At 42.5% G+C, this 12,797-nt stretch overlaps 1 protein-coding gene across 3 annotated transcripts in view; it reads left to right on the top strand.

Moving 5' to 3' along the window:
- Positions 1–4,742: 4,742 nt before the first annotated feature.
- The window catches only part of GFUS (GDP-L-fucose synthase), a 32,091-nt gene continuing 24,036 nt past the window's right edge, over positions 4,743–12,797 (top strand). For all 3 annotated transcript variants that reach the window (XM_044669457.1, XM_044669459.1, XM_044669467.1), the window contains exons 1-2: positions 4,743–4,828; positions 10,047–10,203. In XM_044669457.1, the coding sequence (XP_044525392.1) occupies positions 10,058–10,203 (146 nt within the window). In that variant the 5' untranslated portion in view covers positions 4,743–4,828; positions 10,047–10,057. The remainder of the gene's footprint in view (positions 4,829–10,046; positions 10,204–12,797) is intronic.

The raw sequence follows: 12,797 nt of genomic DNA, 5'->3' as shown, positions 1-12,797 counted from the left end.
TCTCAGCCCCTTCCCAAGATCTCTGACTGTCTGGAAGATAAACATACTTCTGTGAGATTAACCTTTGTCTCACAGAATGTGTTATCTTTGTGATTCTTGATTAAATTTTGAGACATGTTTTTGCCTGGCTGCTTCTGGGGGTTCAGAACCTTGGCCAGGTTGTTGGGACCCTGGAAGCAGTGATGCAAACTATAGTTGGCAAAAAGCCTTCTTTGTTTGAGGTCAATAAAAATCCCTTCTGGAAAGTAGAGTCTGGAGTTTGCCCAAGGAGAGGACACCATGCCTGGGACTACTTTCTTGAATGGAATCCTGGATGACTATAACATGGACTTCCACGGCTAAGAATGTTCAAGTGTTGGCATTTCCCCATTTGGTGATGTATCTTTCTTTTCTATCTCTTATTATTGCTAGTGTTATTTTTGTCTGTCTGTCTGTCTATCTATCTATCTATCCATCTAGATATATGGATATATATATATATATATATTTGTGTTTTCTGTTGTAAGCTAAATTTCTGGATCTTTGCAAAATAATAATAATAAACCAATTTCCTTTTACCTTTTTACTTAAAATGCAGTGGAGAAACATGTCTTATTGTAGGAGCAAATCTCAAACCACAAATAGTTAAGTAGCTGTATCCTTAACACCTTAACATTACAAATGCATAGCCCATATATATGATCTGGACTTACTCTCCCAATCTCCTGCTCAGGGTCATTAGGTCTGGTCCCCAGGTCTCAGCTGTTACCTCTCTCCTAAGGGTTCCAGGTATATAGAACTTCCCCCCCCCCAAAAAAAAGTTTAGGACACATTCCTCCATACTGATACATACAGAGTCCATGAGAAAGTAGAACAGGCATTGAGTCCATATGTCAAAAAGGGTAACTCAGGGCAGCTGGGTGGCTCAGTAGATTGAGAGTCAGGCCCAGAGATGGGAGGTCCTGGGTTCAAATCTGGCCTCAGACACTTCCTAGCTGTGTGACCCTGGGCAAATCACTTAATCCCCATTACCTAGCCCTTGCCACTCTTCCGCCTTAGAACCAATACATGTATATTGATTCTAGGATGGAAGGTAAAGGTTTAAAAAAAGGGGGGCTAACTCAAAGCTTTTGGCAGTCCTTTTTCTGGAGTCCTCAAGGTGTTCCCCTCACACAGGGTCTAGCTTTTCGGCTAGGATTCTTGTAGAGATCTTGAAGCTTCTTTTCTTTGGTGTATCTAGTTTGTCCAAGGTTCCCAGAGCAGATACTGCTAACAGCTTCTGGGATTCCAAAGTTCACAAGAGCTTCCTCTAATCAAGGGACGAAGGGGTAAAGAGACCAAGATTGAGGCTTATTCTCCCTCCACTCCCTCAAGATTGATGCTCACCCCTAACCTCACCTCCCCCAAGCTATACCTTCTCAGAGGAACTTTGGCTGCCCCTCCCCTCTTCTCCCTTGCTCTCTCCACTTGTAGGTTTTTTAATTCTAGTTTCTGAATAGATCTGCTACTTTATACAAAACCCACTGGGCATGACTGAGTTTTCTCAGTCAATTTAAATATACTTCTGTGCATCATCATTCCATTTCATCCAATTGTTTTTCAGTCCTTAATTCATCAAGGACTTTTCACCTGGCCCAAAGCCTTTTATTATTTCAATAGAAACTTCTAAAAATTGTTCAGACTTGATTCACACCTCTGATAGACTCAAGGATGGTCATCTCTCCTAACAAAGGTATCAAAGTAGCACCAGTTGGTTCTTTAGAGTGGGAATGGGGTGTTTTAATTAATTGATACAATCAACTATATTTTTGTCATCGTTTGTCCTTCATTTTAGAAGTAGACTGGTGATATCATGGAATGATGTCTTAAATCTCCAGAGAATTGAATTTAAATGAGAAAGAGTTGCACAAAGTCATTGGCCAAGATGTCCCTTCCACAGTCATCAAAGTCCAGTGGCAAGACAAAAGTCAAGATGAATGACACCGTCTAGGATACTTGACTTTTTTGTTGTCAGATCACACAATGGATGACCTTGAGTTCTTTGATGTCTGGGCAATCCCTAAGTGCTCCATGGTACCTACTCTGGCTGCCTTCATGGTCTGTTGGAACAAGTTGTTCTCATCTGCCCATTTCACCAGGAGAAATTTTCACAGGCTTAGAATAGACACCTCCCTAACTCACCAATGGCTTGTTTGGTTACCCTCAACCTGGTTTGGCCCATATGTCCTGTTGATTTGTGCTTCAGCTTCTTGGAGCCAAAAGTGGGTTCTGGGTAGACGTCAAAGGTGGCTGGGTGGCCCTAGAAAAGGGCCTAGAGGTGTTAGTACTCCTTGAACATCCACATACATCCTTTTATATTATTGTGGCTGAGAAACTGTCACATAAAACCTTAAAGAAACTTTTTCCAGCTGTTCCTCAGAGCCACCCAGGAATTGAGGAAGTGAAGGACTGTGACCTCATTTTGAAGGCCAGAAGCCTATGTCAACTAGGAACAAAGTAATATCGTAGGAGAATCTGTCCTCCTTCATTTCGCCAACTGTATGCTAATACAGCAAATGCTGCTAATAGCTAACATTTATATAGCATTTTAAGTTTTGTAAAGTGTGATATCTCACTTGGTCCTAACAACAACCTAGTGAAATAGGTGCTAGTATTATCCCCATTTTACAGATGATGAAACTGAAGCTGAGAGAGGGTAACTGACTTACTCAGGGTCACCATTAAAGAATTTTTAGCATGAATCATTTGGACCATTGTGGTTAACCCATCAAGAAGTTCTTGAAAGACTAAATAGAAGCCATTGCCCTGGACTGAGACTGAAGGAATCTGGTCCAAGGAGAGGGGAATAGATGTTTTTGGTATTCTAGACAACTTGTTTTTCTGCTTGGGGCTGGGCTGGGAGAGGAATGGGCCAATTGTGTTCATTTGCCAGGTTCCTTTAGAGATGGGACCTCAGACCATGAAAACCAGACCTTGTAACCATGTGTTAGATGATAATCCTCATTTCTCCATCTCTGTATTAATAGAAAAATCATTAAAAGGAAGTTGAAAAATGAGGGGAAATGAACTCAGTAAATGAAAAAACAATGGTCTGGAAAACAAAATGTTAAAATATGCTATTGTTGTTGCCCCAGTTGAGGTTTTCTTGACAGAGATACTGCTTTTATTTGTTTCAAGAAAACAATTTTATGGTAAGTGGACAGAAATGTGTTTTTAAAACAAAGGCATCAACAAGACATTTTAAAATAACTAAAGGGGAAGCTAGATGGCTCAATTAAGCAGGAGATCCTGGGTTCAAATCTGATCTCAAACACTTCCTAGCTATGCTACCCTGGGCAAATTACTTAACCCCAATTGCCTAGCCCTTACTGCTCTTCTGCCTTGGAACCTATACCTAATATCAATTGTAAGACTGCAGGTAAGGGCTTTAAAAAATTAAAATTAAATAAAATTAAATAAAATGCTATTTTCATCCTAATACTCATCAGATTGGCAAAGTTGGAAAAAAAAAGGGAAATGACCAATATTGCAGGGACTATAGGAAAATAAGCCCATTAATGCACTGTTGGTAGAACTCAAACTTTGTGCAGCCTTTCAGGAAAGTAGTTTGGAACTATGTTCCCAGAGTTACTAAACTGTGCAAATCCTTTACCTAATGATACCACAACTAGGCTTATGGGCAGGTAGATAGCACAATAGATAGAAACTGGGTCTAGAATAAGGAAGACATGAGTTAAAATTTGATCTCAGACATTTACTAGCAGTATGACCCTGGACAAGTCAATTAACTCTATTTGCCTCATTTTCCTCATCTGTAAAATGAGCTGGAGAAGGAAATGGCAAATCACTGCAGTACCTTTGCCAAGGAAACTCAAAATGGGGTCATTGGATTGAACACTAACAAATTGGACTTATGCCCCCAAAGAAATCACAGAGAAAACACAAAAAAAATTTTATTTGTTCTTTTTGTGGTAGCAAAGTACTGGAAACTAAATGGGAGTGCTCATCCACTGAGGACTAGCTGAACAAATTATGGTACCGTGTATGAATATAGTAGAATACTACTGTGCCATAAGAAATGAAAAAAGGGATGGTTTCAGTGAAACCTGGGCAGACTTACATGAACTGCTGCAGAGGGATGTGAGCAGAACCAGGAGAACACTTTATGTAGCACAGTAAACACAGAACACCACAGTGAAATAAAATAACTTTAAAAGACCTAAGAATTCAGTACAACATAATGATCAACCATGATTCTAAAAGACTCATGACTTAGCATGTTCAGGAATGAAAAAAATATGAACTTGGCTAATGCTGAAATCTGTTTTTCTTTGCTACTCATATTTGTTTAAAAGTGGGGAGGAGTTGTTTTTGTTCTTTTTTTTTTTTAATGGATGGGAGCCAAAGAAAAATTGATTTTTGTTCATTGAAAAAAAATTAATTAAAAAAATTTTTAATATTAAAAAGTAACTAAGGGGGAAATTTTGTACTAGTTAATCTCTGAGCTCCATTCCTTCCAGCTCTCAATCCTATAACCTATTCTTCTTTACCAGCCGAAGATCTGGAGGGATTGGAGGGTCCTGCCAGGAAGGGCAGGGTGATATAGATTTGCACTACCCAGAAAGTAGAGCGGGACTACATTTCCCAGAATTCTGTGTGAAGGGAGGTAGACAGGGGGCATGACCAGAAAGGCACAATCACACGGCAGGACTACATTTCCCTGCATCCTTCGGGGGGCCTCTCCGTTCCGCCCCTCTCCAATCCCTTCTTCGGCAGAATTCCGTTGCGTGGCCGGTTGGGACTCCTGCCGGAAGCAGCTTTGGAGCAGCAGGTGGAGTCCAGCGCTAAGGTGGGAGTCGGGATGGGGGGGAAGGCAGAATGAGGGAAGTGGGAGTGGGGACATAGCGTGGCGTGGCACCACTTAAGTATTCCCGAGTGTCTGTAGAAAGCGAGCTTAGAGATATGGTCGTATTCTGTTGGACAGAAGGGAGAAACTGAGGCCCACAGAGAGTCCGAGGTACTGTGGTTGTTTAGACGTTTTCGGTCGGGTCCGACTGTGTCGGACTGTTTGTGACCCTCTTCGGTGTTTTCTCAGCGGAGATACTGGAGTGGCTTGTCATTTTCTTCTCCAGATCGTTTGACAGGTGAAGAAACTGAGGCAAGTAGGGTGAAGTGACTCGCCCAAGTCTAAACAGCTAGGAAGTATATGATTCTGGATTCGAACTCAGGTCCTCCTCACTCCAGGGCCTGCTCCACCTAGCTGCCCAGGGAGTGTTCTTAAGGGCCCACAAAAGACAAGCCCACTCATTGTCCCTTGGGAGGATGGAATTTGATCCCCACCTCTCTTCTCCCTTACTCATTGAGCCCCCCTGCCACTGGGAGTCCAACTCTGTGGTTATTTTGTATTTATTAGAAGTATTACATACTTATGTACTTGTATATTATTCCCGCCTACAGAAGGTCAATTCCTTGAGGACAAGGCAGGTCAGCAAGCATTTATTTGGTGCCTGCTATGTTCTAGGCACTGGGCTAAGTGCTCAGAGTATGGAGAAAGGCAAAAGACAGTGTCTGTCTTCAAGGAGTTTAGTCTAATGAGGGAGACAACATGCAAATAACTTCAGGAACTGTTAGAGGTAAGGGAGAGGACAGGGCTGATCTTGAACCCACCCATCACATTCTCCAAGGAGAAAGAGAGGAGAGGAGACAATCAGAGAAGCAGTATGGGAAACATCATTGCTGTCCTACACTATTTGAAAGGCTATCTTGTGAAAAGGGATCAGACTCATTTTCCTTGGCCTTAGGGAGAAAAATGAGTAGGTAATGCAGAAAGGCAGATTTCAGAAAGGAAAGGGGGCTATACAAAATTATTTAATCAACAGGCATTTATTAAGCACCAATACTTTGGATAAAAACAAAAAAAGGGGAAGAGTCCTTTCCATTAAGGAGTTTGCATTTGCTGTCTTGGAAGGAATTAGGTACTACCTCTTCACTGGAGATCTGTAGGCTACATTGAGCTGTTTCTCTCCAGCTACTATAGTTTTGAGAGGAAGGTTGGAATAGATGACGCTTTGAGTTCCTTTCCATCTTCTGCAAATGTATGTTTCTGACTTGCCCAGGTGAGACAGAAAAGGAAGAGAATCAAAGAGAAAATTGGTAATAGGTTCTGGCTGGTCCTGGCCTGAGTCCAGGACTATTATGCTTCCCCAGGGCAGTTTGAATGGGTACGTGACCTCTTAGAAGTACAGATCTTACAGTTTTTTCCTCCCCCTCCTAGATGGTTTATCTTACTTTCTTGCATCCTAGGATAGTGACTTTCTGATCATTTCAGCTGTTCCTCTCCCACTGAGACTGCTCCTTTAAGGGGGTATGGTGGGATGAGTATTTCTTTTGTGAGTGGGTATACTTGGCACACTCCCAGTAAAACATTTCTTCAGAGGCAAATGTGAAGGAAACAGTCATTAACGCTAGTGGAGGCAGCCTTGCCTCTGAACTATTTTATCCAAACCCCTCTCACTCCTTGACCAGAACATGGGCTTCTTTTTGTTTGCATGCCTTTGCCTTTTGGCCAATTAGAAATTCAGCCTTTTGAGGGGGAGTGAGGTCCATTAGAATCCTGGATTAGAGATCAGGTGACTTGAGTTTTAAACCATGTCCCTTCTTATCTGTTTTAACTTTAGCAACTCAATTTCATTTCTTTGGACTTGTTTCTGCATCTATAAAGTGGGTGGAACCTATTATGTACACACAGGAAACATTTGTAAACTTTAAATACCTACAGAAGTAAGAGTTACTGTCTTTATGTTATTATTAGGTAGAAATGACCTATGACAAATTGTTACTCTGCTTTATTATTATTTTGCACTTACCATTCTTCATACAGTTGTATTAGTGACTTAAAAAATCAAACAAAACAAAAGCATCTGACTTTTGTGGTTGAGTGAAAGTATTAGTTTGTAAGTATCCTGAGAACATCTTGAGTATAACTCTCCCAGCATTTGGAGGGGATAGTGGCTAGAGGACCAGGCCTGGCTGAGCTGGATTAAAATTTGGCCTCCGACACTTCCTAGCTTTGTGACCCTGGGCAAGCCACTTAACCCCAATTGCTTAGCCCTTACCACTTAGAACTGATATTAAGACAGAAGATAGAGGTTTGTCTCTGAACCACAAATAAGGGACCAGTTGGGTGGCTCAGTGGATTGAGAGCCAGGCCTAGAGATGGGATGTCCTGGGTTCAAATGTGGCCTCAAACACTTCCTTGCTGAGTGAACCTGGGCAGGTCACTTAACCTTGATTGCCTACCCCCTACTGCTCTTCTGCTTTGGAACCAATATGCAGTATTGAGTCTAAGATGGAAGGTAAGGGTTTATAAGGGGGGGAAAATAACTCTAGCAACAGGCACTACATTGGGGATGAAATTACATGTCCTCCTGATTCCACAGCATTTTGACTTCCTCTGCCAAGTGTCTCTCTCTCTCTCTCTCTCTCTCTCTCTCTCTCTCTCTCTCTCTTTTAACTCTTACCTTCCATTTTAGAATCAATAGTAAGTTTTGATTCCAAAGCAGAAGAGTGGTAAGGGCTAGTCCAGTGATGGGCAAACTATGGCCCACAGGCCAGATGTGGCCGCCTGAAATGTTCTATCCAGCTGACATTATTCCTAATCTGACGAATACAATGAATAGGATACAATACAATGAAACTTTGAAAGAGTTGCCTTAGAAACAGACTGACAGATGAGCATCCTTTGGCCCCCTCTTTAAAAAGTTTGCCCATCGCTGGGCTAGGCAAAAGTGGCTAAGTGACTTGCCCAGGGTCACACAGCTAGGAAGTGTCTGAAGACAGATTGGAACCCAGATTCTCCCAGCTCCAGGCCTGGCACTATCTACTGAGCAACCTAGCTGCCCCTTAGGTTTCTATATTTTAAATACTTTTTGGTCCTTGTAGCTTTGGCAACATCTATGGAAAGGTGTTGCTCTAAATGCTTGTTAACTTAACTTCCTAAGTCAATAAGCAATAAGCAATCTTATGTCCAGAAGATGGTAGGCAACAGTTCAGTCTTTGCTAGTAGTCTGCTTCCAGACTACTAGATTGGCTGATTTCTCCAGGATATTTTGAGATCTATATTTGGAGGAGGAGGAAGAGGAGTAAGGGGACTTGTCTGTCAGTCCTTGAACTCATGATATATATTTCTAACTAACAGGTTAGGTATGACTTTGCCCTCTTCATTCACCCATAGTCTCTACCATTCCTTGCATAATCTACATTGATTACAAATCCCAGGCTCCTTAAGATGACCATAATTTCTAGTGGCTGTTATTAGTATTATTTTGGTGTAAAGGGAGAAGGAAGGAAGAAGAAGCATTGAGTGTGTTCGAGCTTGCATGTGGAGGGGAGGAGACAGGGAAGGTAGGAAATGGCCAGACAAGAACAATAGACATTAGTAAGTGTCTGCTGTTTACAGACACTTGCACTCTGGGCTAGGCACTGAAAGAGCCACCAAGTTTAGATGAAGCACTTTCCCTGCTCTTTTGTGGAGCTTGAAGTTAAGTATAGGAATAGAACAGAAACAAATAATAATAGCTAACATATAGTGCTTTAAGGTTTACGAGTTAAATACATTATCTCATTTGATCCTTACAGTGACATGTGGGTCATAATTATTCCCATTTTACAGATGAGGAGATAGATTAAGAATAGTCCTTTATCTTTTCTCCACCTCTCACAGTGCCTTGTACATTTCTTTCTTTTTATTTTGTTTCTACTGGACTTGTGATTTTATTAGTTCTTTCCCCAGATATGTACCTGCTGTGCTGCACACCAGCCATAAGATTCTTCTTCTTCTTTTTTAATCCTTATTTTCTATCTTAGAATTGATACTGAGTATGGATTCCAAGGCAGAATAGTGGTAAAGTTTAGGTAATTGGGGTTAAGTGACTTGCCCAGGGTCACACAGGTAGAAAGTGTTTGAGGCTGAATCCGGAACCTCCCATCTTCAGGCCTGGCTTTCTATCCACTGCGCTGTTTTACTGCCCCCAGTCTTAGAATTTCCATGATTTGTCCAGGGTCACATATGTAGAATATATGTTGGAAGATCTTCCAGACTCCAAGGCCAATTATTATCCAGTATACCACACTGTCTGTACATGGTGGGTGCCTAAGAAGTGCTTGTTGAATGGAACTACTCATAATAATCATTCGCCGCCCTTCCCTCCCTGTCTTCCCTGGATGCCTCATTGTAGTATAGAAAAGGGGGTGGCTAGGTGGTGCCATAGTGTATGGAGTACTGGACCTGGAGTCAGGAAGACTCATTTCCCTAAGTTCAAATCTGGCCTTTGATACTTACTAGCTATGTGATTCTGGGCAAATCATTTAACCCTGTTTACCTCTGTTTCCTCATCTGCAAAATGAGCTGGAGAAGAAAACAGCAAATCACTCCAGTATCTTTGCCAACAAAACCCCAAATGGGGTCACAGAGAGTTGGACATGACTAAAAAATGGATGAACAAGTATAGAAAAGAAGTCAGCTTGGTCTCTCAAAGACCGTGGCAGTGAAACACATTCTGACAGATCCTACCAAGTTATACAGGTTTCCAATAGAGGACTAATGCATGAGTCATTCTTTGTTTAACAGCAGAGAGGTTTGTCAATATGGGAAGGACCTGTGAGGTTGTCTAAACTAACCTTCCTTCCCATGTAAAGTGACTTACCCAGTATGCCAAAGGCCAGATTTTTGATCCCTGATTTCCCTTGGCAACTAGGTGGTCCAGTAAATAGAATTCCTTGAGTCAGGAAGACTCAAACTCAAATCCAGCCTCAGACACTTTCCAGCTGTGTGATCTAGGAAAAGTTACTTAACCACTGTTTGCCTCAATTTCCTCATCTGTAAAATGAGATAATAATTTCACTGATCTAAAAAGGATCAAATGAGCCAATATATGAAAAAGACTCTATAATGATGAGTGATTATTACTCTGATAATTTCTTTATTACAAATAATATTTTCTCATTTGGGGCAGGTAAGGGGCAGGGCCCAACCTTTCCTATCTTGTTTGTGTCTCCTGTCCCCATAGGTGCAGCAGGTATGGCAGATTCATCAGAGGTTACTCGGATCCTGGTCACTGGGGGCTCCGGCCTGGTAGGGAAGGCCATACAGACAGTGGTGGCTGATGGTGCCAGCCAGCCTGGGGAACAATGGATATTTGTTTCTTCTAAGGATGCAGACCTAACGTAAGTGATTCATACCTTTCTCTCCTGGGCCCCTACACATATCTCCTTCCTTCTGTCCAGCCAGTAGGTTTGAGTTTATTAGCTGGAGTGAGTTAAGAAAGAGCTAGGCCGAGGGCCCAGTGGTAAGGCTAGCCTGTCTACTTTCTGCCTGAATAAACATCCTGGTCCCCCACCTTATGCTAAGAAAGCCAGACCTTTACTGCCCCACCCTTAATTGTCCTAACTGCACCTGGCAGCTCATCCCTTTGGCACTTTCCTGCCAGATTTTTTCTCTCCTCCCAGGCTCCCACAGAGCCACGTGTCTCTGAACCCCTAATTATATAGTCTATCAGTCATTTATTCAGGGCTTTACTATGTGCAAAGCTAAGTGCTGGGACAAAGAAAAGCAAAAACAATCTCTGCTCTTCCAAGATCTCACATTCCAGTGGGAGAGACAACAAGTGAATCTCAGAGTGAAGACATTAGTGGCTGGAGGGGACTAGGAAAGGCCTCTGGCAAAAGGTAAGACTTGAGATGAGGTCAAGAGGAGGAAGTGATGAGGCAGGGCTTTCCAGGCATGGAGACAACTAGTGCAAAAACCCAAAATAGTAGGAAACAGTAAGGTGTGCTTGATGAACGGCAACTCTGTATTTTTCTTGCGTGTCCCTAATTATTCACTTGTTGCTCTTACATATGTAAAATCTATATCAGATTGCTTGGTGTCTCAGGAAGAGGGAAGCAGAAGGAGGGATGGTGAGAATTTGGCTCAAACTTTTAAAAAAGGGCAAGTTAAAATTTTTTTCATGTAATTGAGGGGAAAAAATCCTATTTTTAAAAAAAGGATATGTGTTAGAGATTAGGTCTGGAAACGTAGATGTGAGAGTCTTCTGCATAGAGATGGCAGTTGAACCCATGGAGTTGATGAAATCACCAAGAAAGATAGTCTAGAACAGCACTGGTAAACATTTTTGAGATCATGTGCCCAAGCTGCAACTTCAAGCTGCCTATGAGCCCTGCACATTAACCCAGACAGTGGAGGGAGGAAGTGGGCAGCTGGACAGAGGGGCAGGTCATGCAAAATATGTTCTCAGGCACTATGGAGAGGGGGAATGAAGCAGCTCAGCCCCCCTCTACTCCCAGTGCTGGCCCAGCATCCATGCCATGACTTTGCCAACCCAGGTCTAGAGGGAAAAGGGAAGGGGATCCAGGACAGAGCCTTGGAGGATACTCATGGTTAATGAATGAACATGACCTGGATGAAGATGAGAAGGAGTGGTCAGATAGAAAAGGGGAGAACCAGGAGAGGGCAGGACATTGAAAGCCTAGAGGGGAGAGTATTCAGGAAGGAAGGGTAGCATCAGCAGTGTCCAGTGCTGCAGAGAGGCCAAGGATGAGAAATGTTCCCTAAATCACCAGCACAGGACCTGTCTCCCACCTAGGCATGGAATACCCTACTATATGCTACCATTCTTGGCCTGGGCTTCTAAAGGCTTCTTCTTTGGTACAAAGATGGGTTGTGATGGAATATCCCGACTACAATGACACCCTCCCTATCTCCCACACTATCTCAGAGCTGGAAGGGACTTCAGAGACCATCTAGTCCAACTTGTGCCTGATCCAGAATCCCTTCTACATCGTACCTAACCAGTAGTCATCCAGCCTCAGCCTATAGACTCCAAGGAAGGTGGTTTTACTACTTCCCAAGATATCCCATTTAGTTTTGAGACAGCTCTAACAGTTGGGAAATACTTTTTCTTATATAAAGCCTCAATTTGCCCCTTTGTATTTCATCATTTCTAGTTTTTCCTTTTGGGGCCAGGAAGGACAAGTCTGATCCTTCTTTTCCACCACTGCCTTTCAGAAGCTTGAAGATAGCTGTCAGAGTATTTGGCCTTTCTTTAGTCCTAGATCTGCCCTCCCTTACTGGGTGACCTTGGATATTTTCTGTTTTCTCCTCTGTGAAATTATACAAGCTCCCTTCCAACTCCAGCCTTCACATAGCTACAAAGTAAGTTTTTTGAGACGCAGGCCCAATTGTGCTATTTTACTACCCCATACCCATTTGTGGTTTCTCTTTGCCTATGGGGTAAAATAGAGCCTCCTTATCCCAGTCTTGAAGGTTCCACAGTCTGGTTCTAGCCTGTATCTCTAGCCTTTACTGCCTCTAACACACTCTACTTCATAGCCAAGCCCTGGAACCCATCCTCTCCCCTTTCTTGTCTTGTGATTTGCCTCAGGCCATTCCTCTGTCCTTAGAATGTACTCTCTCCTCATCTCTGCCTGTTTAAGTCCATATTATTCCTTCAAGGCCATGCTCAGATGCTACCTTCTTCACAAACTCTTCCCTGATAAAAATAAATTCCTTTACCTCATATTTTCCTGGAGTTCCTGGTGTCATTCCAATTACTCTCTACTTTGTATCATTCTTATTTGTAGACTTGTCCTTGTTTCTCTGACCCTCCCTTCTCTTCTGACCCCATATAATTCATACTCCAATGGATCTGTGATCTCATCGATATAGATTTCCACTTCCCCCACCCATGACACAAATTGTACTCCATCCCTGCTTGTCCATCCCATGTAGCTTTGGCCCATGAATGGCCATAAGTTTCTCA

This window comes from Gracilinanus agilis, chromosome 1 (genome assembly GCF_016433145.1).
Source record: "Gracilinanus agilis isolate LMUSP501 chromosome 1, AgileGrace, whole genome shotgun sequence".
Taxonomy (NCBI): domain Eukaryota; kingdom Metazoa; phylum Chordata; class Mammalia; order Didelphimorphia; family Didelphidae; genus Gracilinanus; species Gracilinanus agilis.
The sequence above is the reverse complement of the archived record's forward strand: the minus strand, read 5'-3'. Positions and strand labels throughout refer to the sequence as shown.